At 43.9% G+C, this 12993-nt stretch overlaps 1 protein-coding gene across 1 annotated transcript in view; it reads left to right on the top strand.

Annotated features, from left to right (window-relative positions):
* Positions 1-12993, top strand: part of LOC117354928 (protein adenylyltransferase SelO, mitochondrial-like) — a 96016-nt gene that overhangs the window by 11821 nt on the left and 71202 nt on the right. Inside the window, exons 4-6 of the mRNA XM_033932890.1 lie at positions 6476-6604; positions 12693-12757; positions 12854-12910. Coding sequence (XP_033788781.1) covers positions 6476-6604; positions 12693-12757; positions 12854-12910 — 251 coding nt within the window. The remainder of the gene's footprint in view (positions 1-6475; positions 6605-12692; positions 12758-12853; positions 12911-12993) is intronic.

Raw genomic sequence — 12993 nt, 5'->3', positions numbered from 1 at the left:
TGAGGGCCGCAGTCCAGTCGGGTTTTCAGGATTTCCCCAATGAATATGCATGAGATCTATGTGCATGCACTGCTTTAAATGCATATTCACTGGGGAAATCCTGAAAACCCGACTGGATTGTGGCCCTCAAGGAGGGACTTTGAGATCCCTGCTCTAATGTAAATATAAAATACTCCAGCTGATGAGGACCCTCAAGCTATGTCAGTTGAGGACTTCCTCTAAAGGTGGCTGGGGGTTCCTTATGCCAAGCTTGGCAGGCAGCAGCAGCGTACCTGAGTCACAGATGCTGGCACTTCAGTGCCTCAGGGATGCTGCTAGCGCCTTCTATTCTTGGTGGTGGGAAGTTCTGGCCACCTTTGGAGGAGGTCCACAGTTGGCGGTGCTTGGGGATCCCCACTAGCCACAGCAAGTGCTTCAACACTGGAGAAATAAAACCAGAAATGCATTTCCTTTTCTGTTGAACATAATACAAAGACATCTGCTATATACATTTCCCAAAGCTATAACATATTTCAGTCAATAAATTCTTTTTTTTACCTTTGTTGTCTGAAGATTTATTTTTCCATCAAGATGGTTCCAGTTTCTCTTTTTTCTGCTTTCCTGTCTTCTGCAAATTCTTCAACAGTTGCTCTCCATTGGTTCCTCCTGCCATGGTACAGCATTTCTCTCTTCCCTCCTTTCCATTGTACAGCATCCTCACTCCCTTCTATCCTGGATCATTTTCCCTCTCTACTCATGCACAGCATTGCTTCCTCTCTCCTTTACTCTCATGTGCAACATGTCTTCCTCTCTCTCTCACTGTCCACCATCTCTTTTTCTCTCATTCCCTCCCTTTCTGCAAAAGGAGTGGAGGAAAAAGAAAAAGAGAAGGATCCAGGATGCATCTCTCCTACCCCCTCTACTGCCACATCCAACATTTCTCCCTCTCTCATCCCCTGGACCAAGTGCAGCATCTTTTGCCCCTGCCCACCAGCCCCATGCCCAACATTTCTTCTTCTGTCACCCCCCTGCAGCTCCATGCCACATCTCTCCCTCCATTTCCTCCATCACTATGTCCAACATTTCTCTCCTCGCATCCCTTTCAATCTGTCTCACTGTTCCCTCTCTACCATCATATCCAACATTTCTACATTTCATCCTTCTCTTCCCCATACATCTCTACCTCCCTACTCTCCCTCCCTATGCCCAATAATTCTCCTTTTCCCCATGTGCACCATCTCTTTCCCTCTCACTCACATACACGTGTCCCACAATTCTCCTTTTCTATTCCCTCCCCCACCTCAGCATCTCCCTCCCATGTCCCAAGTTCGTGCCCCATCCCTTCCTCCCTTGTGTGTCCCAAGTTAATGCCCCCTCCCTTCCTTCTGTGTCCAAACACACTCCCTCCCTCTCTTCTATGTCCAAATACACTCCTCCCTCTCTTCTGTGTCCAAATGTGCTCCCTCCCTCCCTTCTGTGTCCTGAGTTTGTGTCCCCTCCTTCCTTCCTTCCAGCCTTTGTCCCAAGTTCATATCTCTCCCATGTCCCAATGCACAACTTCTTCCTCCTTCCTTCCTTAGTCCCACATTCATATCTCCTCTCTCCCTTGTCCCAACATTCTTGCTCACTCCCTCCCTTCAAGGCATCCAGGTGGACCTCCTTCTTCCTGCTTTCAACCGCTTTTGCTTCTTTGTATTGCATTTGGCTGACCTGGAAGCCTTCCCTCTGACGTCAGCTCTGATGTCAGAGGGATGGCTTCCAGGTCAGCTTCGGTGATGTGCTGGAAGCCTGCATGTGGCTATGTGGAGCTCTGTGTGTGGCTGGAGAGCAGGAAGAAGGAAACGCTGCTAACATGAGGGATCTCCACAAACTCAGGGGAAACCCCACGGGATTTTCAACAGCCCCGTTCCCATGCAGTTCTCTACCTTTCAGTTAAAGGTGCACCTACTACTAGTCCAGGAGCCAAATTTACAGCCACAGCGGCATCAGCAGAAGGGCAGGAGGATGTGGCAGTGGCAGTATCAATAGTGGCAGGAGGCCAAGAGATGACGGTGCTGCGTACCCCTACCACTAGTACGCGTACCCCCTGGGGTATGCGTACCACATGTTGAGAACCTCTGATCTAAAGATAGTTTTCTTTTTAAGATACATTATAGTCCAAATGTTATTCATCATGAAATAATGATTAGTTTTTAATCATGTAGCATAAGGCTGTATATTCATGCAATGCTTAAATTTCTTGGTAAGTTTTGATGGTGGAGTAATGTCTATAATGATCCTGTTGAATGTGCTGGTATAATAGAAGAAGGGAATGTCTTTCATACAGAAACAATCAATGCCTCAGGAAATGCACATACAGCAGAATATTTAAGAAGTAGCAGCAAAACCTATAATATAAATGTGAACAAAAATTCAAATGTCACAGTTTAGTCACAGACAATGTTGTAAATGTATCCAAGATGAAAAGAAATTTAAAAGAGCATGAAGAGAATACCAAGCTAATAGCATATGGTTGCCGTGCTCATTTGCTACACCTCCTAGCCAAAGACTTCAATGAACGAGAAATAGACTAATATAATTGAAATTGCTAAATTCTTCCATAATAATAATAGACAAGGTATCTTTAAAAGATATTATAGAAGGAAAAGGGCCTGAGGCGTATGAACTAATCAGGGACTTCTTTAGGGATGAGCCTAAGAAAGTCCCTGGTTGGCCAAAACAATGGACCAAAGCAATGGCCTGATTGGCCAAATCAGTGGCCAATCAGGGACTTCCTTTGGCTCCTCCCTAAGGAAGTCCCTGATTGGCTCAGGCGCCTCGGAGGAATGGGGGGGGGCACATGGTGCAGCTATGAGGGGGAGCTATCATCCTGGGCACCAACCTCCCTTGCTATGCCACTGCTCCTACCCCCTTTAATTATTTTGAATATCACCTGGAATGTACCATATATACTCGAATATAAGCTGAGATTTTGGGGCAAAAAATGGCCCAAAACTGGGGATATTGGCTTATATTTGGATCAGCGCCCACCCAGCCCCTTCCCAAACCTGTTGCAGGCCTCCACCGGGCCTGCCGTAAGACATGCTCAAGGCCTGCGAGTTCACGTTCTGAACGTGAACGTGAACTCGCAGGCCTTGAGCATGCTCAGATGCTCAAGGCCCAGCAGACAAGGAGTCTGATCTTCTAGAGTGCCCAGATGAGAGTAAGAAGCGGCGGGGGGGTGCCCAATTGTGTCGGGGGGATGTCGGATCGTGGCGGGGGGGAGTCGGATTGTGGCGGGAGGGGTGCCGGTTCGAGGCAGGGGGGGTGCCGGATCGCAGGGGAGGTGGGCCTTCGAGGGGAGCAATGCCGGTTCGAGGGGGGGGGGAGGAACGCATCAAAGCGAGTTTCCATTATTTCCTATGGGGAAACTCGCTTTGATAAACGAGCATTTTGGATTACGAGCATGCTCCTGGAACGGATTATGCTCGTAATCCAAGGTACCACTGTAAATAGAACCATAGACAGTGGAACACTTTTTTGTTTGGGGGGGACCCAAAAGCTCTACCCCAGATCCATCCAAAATCCGCCCCTGACTCCACCCCCATAATAATAATACTACTAATTGTAATGCAATTTCTTCTATCCATTTTTCATATACACACAATATAATCTTATTAATACATAATGGTAACCACAAAATTAAAAAAACACAAAGCACACTGTACGCAGAGAAAATGTTAAATATCATTTATATTTGGGGGGTTTGCAAAGATGTCAAGGCAGATGACTTTAAAATATGCAATGTCACCTCAGTAACAACTATAGAAAAATAGACAAATATAGTGCAAAATATAGACGTCAGATATAAATTCTCAAAACTGACACATTTTGATCACTAAATTGAAAATAAAATAATTTTTCCTATCTTTGTTGTCTGATGATTTCATGAGTCTCTGGTTGCACTTCTGACTGTGCATCCAATATTTTTTTCTTTCTTTCACAATCCAGCCCTTTGGGTCCAGATCTCTCTCTCTTTTCCATCTGCTTACCCTCCCCAGATCCAGTGTCAGTTCTCCTTTGTACCTACCACCACCTTTGTTCTAGGTCTCCCTCTCTCTCTCTCTCTCCTGTGATAATCTTCCATCTCTCAGTTCTTCCTCAGGGTCTCTCCCCCTCTGTCTGCACCTCCCATAGTCAAGCATCTGCCTTCTGTCTTTCCCCTTTGGTCCAGGCCTCTCTCTCTCTCTCTCTCTCCTGCTTACAAACCCCCCCCCCCCCCCCCCGTCCTATTGGCAACATGTCTCCTTCACTCTCCCTCTGTTATGATCTTGCATCTCTCTGTTCTTCCTCAGGGTCTCTCCCCCTCTGTCTCTTCTATCTACACCTCCTATAGTCTAGCACCTGCCTCCTCTCTTTCCCCTTTGGTCCAGGCCTCTCTCGCTCTGTCTTTCTTCTGCTTGCAACCCCCCCTCTCTCTCTCCCTCCTCTGTTATGATCTTCCATCTCTTTGTTCTTCCTCAGAGTTTCTCCCCCTCGGTCTTTTCTGCCTGCACCTCTGACTCCTGTCTCTTCTGTCAGCACCTCTACCTCTTGTCTTTCCCTTTTGGTCCAGGCCTCTCTCTTTTCCCTTTGGTCCAGGTCTTTCTTCTGCTTACAACCCCCCTCCCCCTTTTCTGTTTTGATCTTCCATCTCTCTGTTCTTCCTCAGGGTCTCTCCCCCTCTGTCTGCACCTCCCATAATCCTGCATCTGCCTCTTGTTTTTCCCCTTTGGTCCAGGTTTTTCTCTCTCTCTGTCTTTCTTCTGCTTACAACCTCCCACCCCCCACCCTCCTCCTGGTCTTTCTCTGCCTCTCTCTCTCTCCTTCCTTCCTATGTCCCCCTCACTGTCTTCCAACTTTTGTCCCACCCCCGAAGCCTGCCTGTCTCCCTCCCTGCTGCACTGAAGCCAGCCTGCCTGCCTCCCTCCAGCGCTGAAGCCTGACCTACCCGCCGCTAATTTTTCCTTCCCTCCGGTCCGCCGCTGAAGCCAGTCTACCTTCCTCCCTCCCTGCTGGACCAAAGCCTGGCCTACCCGCCGCCGATTTTTCCTCCCCCCCAACAAGGTCCGCTGCTGCTCGCCGGCCGCTGTGTAGCAAATCCAACAAGGGAAGATTCAGGTGTGTGCAGCAGCACCAGCCCACAAGCCTTCTCCCAATGTCAAAATTTAACATCGGGGGGAGGCTTGTTGGCTGGCAGCATGCATTCACTGCACTCGCCTGGCCCTTCTCTTCCTGCAGTTATGGCAGCGAGCAGAGAGCAGCAGCAGTGGCGGTCAGCCTGTGTACCCCCTGACCTACAGGATAAACAATTTTTGAGGAAGCCATGGCCCCTGTGGCCTCCCCCCCCATTCCGACACCTATGAATAGGACCATATAAATAGCTGTCTTATCTTTATGCACTAACCCATGGCCGGTTAAGTCTGAATATTAGCTGGTTTTAGCGCTGTTGGCAGACAGTAAATGCTGTCTGCCACTGGCTGAATCAGCTGGTATATTTTAAGTTTGTTTTCTTCACTTCCCAAAGCCCTCAAATAGTCAGGTTTCTAAGCTATCCCTACTGAATATACAGTATATGAAATATTTGCATGCAGTGGAAGCAGTATGCATGAAAATGTATTTCATCATCTTCAGAATATCCTGAAACCCTGACCCATTTACAGCCTTCAGGATCTGACAATGACTAGCACTGGCTTAAATGGTGCTATACTTGACATACCCCAAATCCTACTCTGTTTTTGGATGGATGAAGTTGGCTAAACAACAATTTATATGGCCAAAATTATTCATTCTAGTGGCCCAGATTTGCACTTATACAGCAAGGCATGGTGCAGCTAATTTATTTTTAATTTGATACATTGTAAACCGCTTAGGTCAGTAAAATGCAGGAGCGGTATATCAAATCTTAAATAAACATAAATATAAACAAGGCCTTGTGCCAACTGCATAAGTGTTTTTAATATCTACTTCATTATTTTAGAGTCTCTGTCCATGGAAAGCATATTTTATTCTGGTTCGAAGCCTTGCTTTGGTGTTCACCAATACTGGGAGTGTTTTAAAATACCTGAAGTGGACTTTTGATCACTTGTCAATTGCATTTTTTCCTCATCAAGTCTCTTTTCCCTGTGGTCTTCATTTAAATTTTGAGAAGGGCCTACAAAGGAACTTTCGATCAAATGACCTTCTTAAATCTTCAATGGTGAGAGTAAATAACTTCTTTATTAATCCCAAAAAAGAACACCTTCAGCTCCTTGATACTGACAAGTAAAGGGGTGAGATAAAGGTTTGTGCCCTCTATGCAGAATAATTTTGTGTTGTGTTCATGTGTATATCTCTGTACTGTATATTTTTAAGCATTGCATGAACTGCAACTCATGTGGTGTAATCACTGATGTGTACATATGTATATATATATTAAAAATTTCCTGTAGTGCAGGAAAGTTTATTTAACATTGCTTTTTATTTCTGTTTTATTCAGGATGTGCTAGAAAATATTTTGGACCTTGATTCCTCAGTTGCAGAGACAGATGACTTCCTCCAGATTGTCAGTGGTGGAAGAATTGTCCCTGGCTCTCTTCCCCTATCTCATAGATATGGTGGGCACCAGGTAGAAGAAAATAATATACCCTGTTTCCCGAAAATAAGACCTATCCTATAAATAAGCCCTAGCATGATTTTTAAAGATGCTCCTAATATAAGCCCTAGTTAAGATCGACCTCACCGAATATCCCCAACACTCCCTGACTCCATCCCTGACACTAGTACTGCCTATTTTGCTGAAAAAATTGGACTTGTCGTTTCAGCAACCTCCACCCATTCTGCTTTAAGAGGCCTCAGAGGTACGGTATGTCTGTCTCATGGAGGGAGGGTTGGTGGGGTTCTGCTGCACAGGGGAATGGGAGGGAAGGAGGGATAGAAAGATGCTGCACAAAGGGATGGGTGAGAGGGGAGGAATGATCCTGCACATGGTGGGGGAGGGGGGTAGACAGGAAAGAGGAAGAATTGGGGTAGAGGAGAGGAAGGGAGAGATGATTGTTGTACATGAAAAAAATAAGACAACCCCCAAAAATAAGCCCTAATGCATTTTTTGGTCCCCAAATTAATATAAGACACTGTCTTATTTTCGAGGAAACATGGTGGAACCAGCAGCTCATTCATTGCTGCAGTATTTTATTGCTTAAAATATAAGGAATATAGCTGTTTCATATCAACGTATGGTGCATATTGCACAACCATCATTTCATAAGCTAAGTGCTTTACCTAAAAAGCTTTTTTAAAAAATTCTGTCTTCCTTGCTTCTTATTTTGGCTTTCAGTTTGTTCTGGAAGTGATGGCACCATAAGTGTTCATGCACAACTGCCTGAGATTTTCCCCATTTTTCAACTCTTATCCTTCCTCTTAGTATCCCTGGCTGAGAAGAAGGTAGACGTAGGTCTTTAGTGAAAAATTCCCATATGCCAGGACAGATCAGTGCTACTAAGTAGTGCTGCCCGATTCACGATTCGAATCGGTTCACCGATTCGAATCGATTTAAAACAATAAAAAATCGTGTTTCCGATTCGGACCCTCCCCCCTCACCCACTAAAGCAGGAGAGGCAGCGCTGCTCTTTCTGGCAGGCCACTGCCGCTTCTGCTTTAGAGGGCGAGGGGGGAGGGTCAGGCGGGAAGTGCTGCAGTGTCCGGCTTCTCCCCTGGCCTCCTGGCATCAAATTTACCTAAATCCATCAGCCTGCATAAGATCGCTAGTGCTAGCAATCTTTGCAAGTTACTGTCGGGTCTTCTGAGCTGTCTTCTCTCTGCCGCGGTCCCGCCCCCTTCTCTGACGTTTTCAAGGTTTCAAGGTTTATTAAATATTTGATGAATCGCTATATCTTTATACAAAGCGATGTACATAATAATAAAATACAATTGAGTTAAAAAACATACAGTATATATAAACAATAGAAATCCAACATGACCAACAACAATTGGGAGGGAAGGGGGGTTAAAGTTACATCTATTGTGTTGAGAAATACATTTAAGGAAAAAAAACATTGGGGAATAAGGGGATTTTAAAAGCGAAATTGATAAACTAAAATAAATTTTAGATATTAAAAGCCTGTTTAAAAAGAAATGTTTTCAAGGATTTCTTGAAGGATAAAATGTCTTTTTCAATTTTTATGTATTGGGGCAATGAATTCCACCATTGGGGGCCAACTACAGAGAACATATCTAATCTTCGAGTGCCTATTATTTTTAAGGAGGGAACAACTAATAGGTTTTGGGAAGATGATCTAAGTGTACGTGTGGAACTATAGGGAATTAACATTTTAGAAATGCATTGAGGTTGATTGAAAATCAAATTTTTAAATATAAGTAACAAGACCTTAAATTCTATGCGCTGGCAAATAGGAAGCCAATGTGATTCGATGAAAAGAGGAGTTACGTGATCAAATTTTTTGGCATCATGGATTAATTTAATAGCAGTGTTTTGAACAATTTGGAGTTGTCGTTTTTGTTTTTGAGTAATATTAAGTAACAAAGAGTTACAATAGTCTATTTTAGCTATTACTAAAGAATGAATTAAAATATTGCGGGATTTGGATTCAAGGAATTTAGATATAGATCTAATCAAACGTAATTTATAGAAACAGATTTTAACTATATTGTTGATATGATCTCTATATTCTAATTTTTCATCAATTATAACACCTAAGATTTTTAGTTTAGGGATAATTTCAATTGGCGTATTATTAAGTAGAAAAGGCGAATTTAATATGATATCTCTTTTCCAATTGAAAATCATAGCTTTTGTTTTATTTATATTTAATGCTAATTTATTGTTATTAAGCCAATTTTGAACAAGATCGAGTTTTGAATTTAAAGATTTAATGTCTTCTTGATTTTCAGGATTGATAGGGTGTATTAATTGAATGTCGTCTGCGTATGAAAAAGCAGTAAAGCCAACAGACTGGCATAGATTCAATAATGGTGCAAGATAGATATTAAATAAAAGGGGTGACAGAATAGAGCCTTGAGGAATTCCAAAGGTCGTTGTGTATGCATCAGAATATTCTTTATTAAATTTAACGCAGGAAGTTCGATTAGTAAGATATGATGTAAACCAGTTAAGAACTTGATCGCAGAGTCCAATTGATTCTAATCGACTGAGAAGTAGATCGTGGTCAGAGGAGGGGCGGGACTGCAGCAGAGAGAAGACAGCTCGGAAGACCTGACGTAGCTTGCAAAGATCTCTAGCACTAGCGATCTTATGCAGGCTGATAGATTTAGGTAAATTGAGGCCAGAGGGAATATGCAGGCCTTCCGAGGGGGGTGCAGTCCTTCGTGGGGGGGGTTTGTACAGGCCTTCTGGGGGGTGAAGTCCTTCGTGGGGAGGGTTGTACATGCCTTCAGGGGGGACAGGCAGGCCTTCGGGGGGGGGGACAGGCAGGCCTTGGGTGCAGGCCTTCATGGAGGGGGGACAGGCAGGCCTTGGGTGCAGGCCTTTGGGGGGACAGGCAGGCCTTCAGGGGAGACAGGCAGGCCTTGGGTGCAGGCCTTTAGGGGGGACAGGCAGGCCTTCAGGGGGGGACAGACCTTCAAGGGGGGACAAACCTTCAGGGGAATGGGCCCTGGTGTAAAAGTACACGGAGGGAGGGAGGGAGGGAAGGGGGGTTCAAAGAGATGTGCATATGCTGGACTTTGGGACGAAGAAATAAAGGTCTAAAAATAGAGGAGAGGGAGAGAGATGATGGGCAATGGGATTAGGGAGGGAAGAAACAGAAAGGGAGAGATGGTGTGGAGGGGGCAAAAGGGATACTGGATAGGAGGGTATTTGAGAAGGAGGGAGAGATGCTGGATGAAAGGGTAGTTGAGAAAAGGTGGATCTGTGGATGGAGATGAAAAAAAGGAAAGATGCCAGACCTCTAGGGAAGGGAAACGAAAGGAGAGGACAGAGATGGCAGATGGATGATTAGCACGGAGAAAGAAGGAGACCCTGGCAAGAAAGTTATCAGAAGACAACCAGAGCCTGGGACCAACAAGATTTGAATAATGACCAGACAACAAAAGGTAGAAAAAATCATTTTATTTTCTGTTTTGTGATTACAATATGTCAGATTTGAAACATGTATCCTGCCAGAGCTGGTGTTAGACCGCAAACGTGAGCTAGGATTTAACAGAGAGAGGAAAAGTCTTTTTGTTTGTTTACACCATAGCGCCAGTGTGGTTAGGAGAAGGTAAAGGGGGTAAAGAGAGTATAAAAGGGTGAAGAAGTTATAAAATAAACTCACCAGGATGTTTTTTTAAAAAAACACCCAATTGGGCAGGAAAATCGAATCGAATCGAAAAATCGATTCAATAGGCTGAATCGAATTGAATCAACATTTTTTTTCCTGAATCGGGCAGCACTACTCCTGAATCATCAGGCCAGCCCAACTAAACAGCCATTGCATATATAGCAACAGTCAACGTTCCCTCCACTGCCAGACACTTTGTTTAAAGCAGATGAGTTTTTATTTGTGTGGTGACTCAGTGGTGTAGTAAGGGCGGGGGAGGGGGCAGTCTGCCTGGATGCCATCTTGGTGGGAGCGCTGGCACCCATCCTCCTCTTCCTCCCTGCTCCTTTCCACTCCTCCCCCCACCACGCATAAGTCTTCACTTTCCCCCCAATATATCTCTAGCTGTTCTCTGGCGCAAGCAACAACTACAACCTGCTTCTCGCATCAGTGTCAGCTCTCCCTCTGACATCACTTCCGGGTCCTATGCCTAGGAAGTAATGTCAGAGGGAGAGCCAACACGGGCAGCAAGTTAGTGATGATGATGCTCGTATTGGGAAATTTAAAAAGGTACGAGGGACAGGGCAAGCGGAGAAGAGGGTGAGGGGAGAGGCGCCTCACCCTTGCTACGCCAATGTGACGACGCTACAGAATGTGGGAACCACTAGTCCTGAGAATTTTTATTTTGGGTGACTATGTCCCAGATTCTCTTTTCAAACAGGGCCCAACATTTTGCAAAATAACAGCCCCCCTCTACTTAACACCTATATAGCATTCATCTAAAACAGAGTGAAAAAACAGAACATGGACAGACTTGGGAGCAATGTTGGAGGCCTATCACAAGCTCCACACAAACTACAAACAATCAAGGAAGCGCTGCAGATGATCTAGGATAGTCTGTAACAGGGATTATTCGACAAGGCTGTTAAGAATTTCCCCAAACAACTGAAGGCTTATGTTAAAGCTGAGAATGGACACTGAACATTCACAGTGACTATAAAATTCTGACACATTGTTGATTGTATCATTCGTATGATGATATTTTACTGTGTTTGAGCTCTAACATTTTTAACACGCAAAAAATTGCTAGGAAGTAACACTAAAATGTCAGTAACCTCAACATAGGGCTCCTTTTACAAAGGTGCGCATTTTTAGCGCACGCACAGGATTAGCGCGCACTACCCGAAAAACTACCGCCTGCTCGAGAGGAGGTGGTAGCAGATAGTGCGTGCGCTAAAACCACTAGCGCCTTTGTAAAAGGAGCCCATAGTTTAACCTCAACATAGCTTACGATCATTTAGGGCTCCTTTTACTAAGCTGCGCTAGCGGTTTTAGCGCGTGCTACAATGCTGCACACGCTAGATGCTAACGCCTCCATTGAGCTGGCATTAGTTTTTCCGCGTAGCGCAGGGGTTAGCGCGCGCTAATCTGCATCGCGCACTAAAAACACTACCGCAGCACTACCGGAGCCCGAAATGTTGTTAATATTGTTTAACAGTAATATGTAAGTGTAATGACTAAATAAGTATGTAAAATTTCTCTTTAAAATTCAAAATGGTTGCTGCAAAAACGGCAAAAAATTATAGGGAGTTACTTTTTTTTTTTTTGCTTAGAGCTACACAACTTTCCACATTACTGAAATAGGCAGAACTTGTAATCTCAGTTTATACTTACAGCTCTCCAGATTACTTAAATAAACAGGTATTTATATAACTAGGATTGTTGTAATTGTATTTTCCTTATAAATTTCTATTCTTTATGTAGGATACAAGCGGACTGTTTGCCCCTGTCCTGGGGAGCCGACAGCTTCTACTTGTCATATTGTACAAATACAATGAACACTGGTACTTAGAATTATGAAATAAATAGTAGCAAATAACTTAGGGGGGTGGGAATTCATCAAGGGGTGCTAACCGATTAAGGCTCCCATTTATAGAGCCATTTTAGGGGTTTTTTTATCGCCGGCCACTGTGGTAAAAAGATCCAACACTCAGTGCTTTTACCTCAGTGGCTGGCGATAAAGAACTGTAATGCGGCTTCATAAAAGGGAGCTTAAGGGCATGCTAAGCACTGAGATGCCCATAGGAATATAATTGGTATCTAATCATCACATGCTAAATCGGTTAGCACCACTTGATGAATTCCCTCCTTAGAGACACTTATTAACTGAGAATTTCATTCACAACATTGATTACAGGCCTATTCGTGGAAGTTTGTGATCATGACAGAACAGATTAGGACACAATAACATGTGCCATTACTAAATAAGCTCTATTAGAACTAATGGTAGCTGTAGGTAATATGCACATTATTACATGTTATCCTGGTAATACACTTGTGCAAATCACCCATTAAAGTATGGATATGAAGCTGTGTAATAAAACAGTAAAATAACTATGGAGGAAACCTGTTAACCATATTCACTTCTTTTCATTCTAGTTTGGCATCTGGGCAGGACAGCTTGGGGATGGAAGAGCACACTTGATTGGGGCATATACTAATAGGTATAACATTCTGTTTGAAAATTATGAAAATTATTTTCCATTTGGAATATTTTTATCCCTATCTTGGTTTAGAACTGTAGTTTCTTATTTTTGCAGGTATGGAGATCGATGGGAGCTTCAGTTAAAAGGGTCTGGAAAAACTCCATATTCACGGTAAACTATGGTCAAAACCGCAGTCCATAATTTTTTTGCAGCAGTGAGAGGCAGGATGTATGGGGTCAGTATTAAAGAACACT

Source organism: Geotrypetes seraphini, chromosome 2 (assembly GCF_902459505.1).
Source record: "Geotrypetes seraphini chromosome 2, aGeoSer1.1, whole genome shotgun sequence".
NCBI lineage: Eukaryota > Metazoa > Chordata > Amphibia > Gymnophiona > Dermophiidae > Geotrypetes > Geotrypetes seraphini.
The sequence above is the reverse complement of the archived record's forward strand: the minus strand, read 5'-3'. Positions and strand labels throughout refer to the sequence as shown.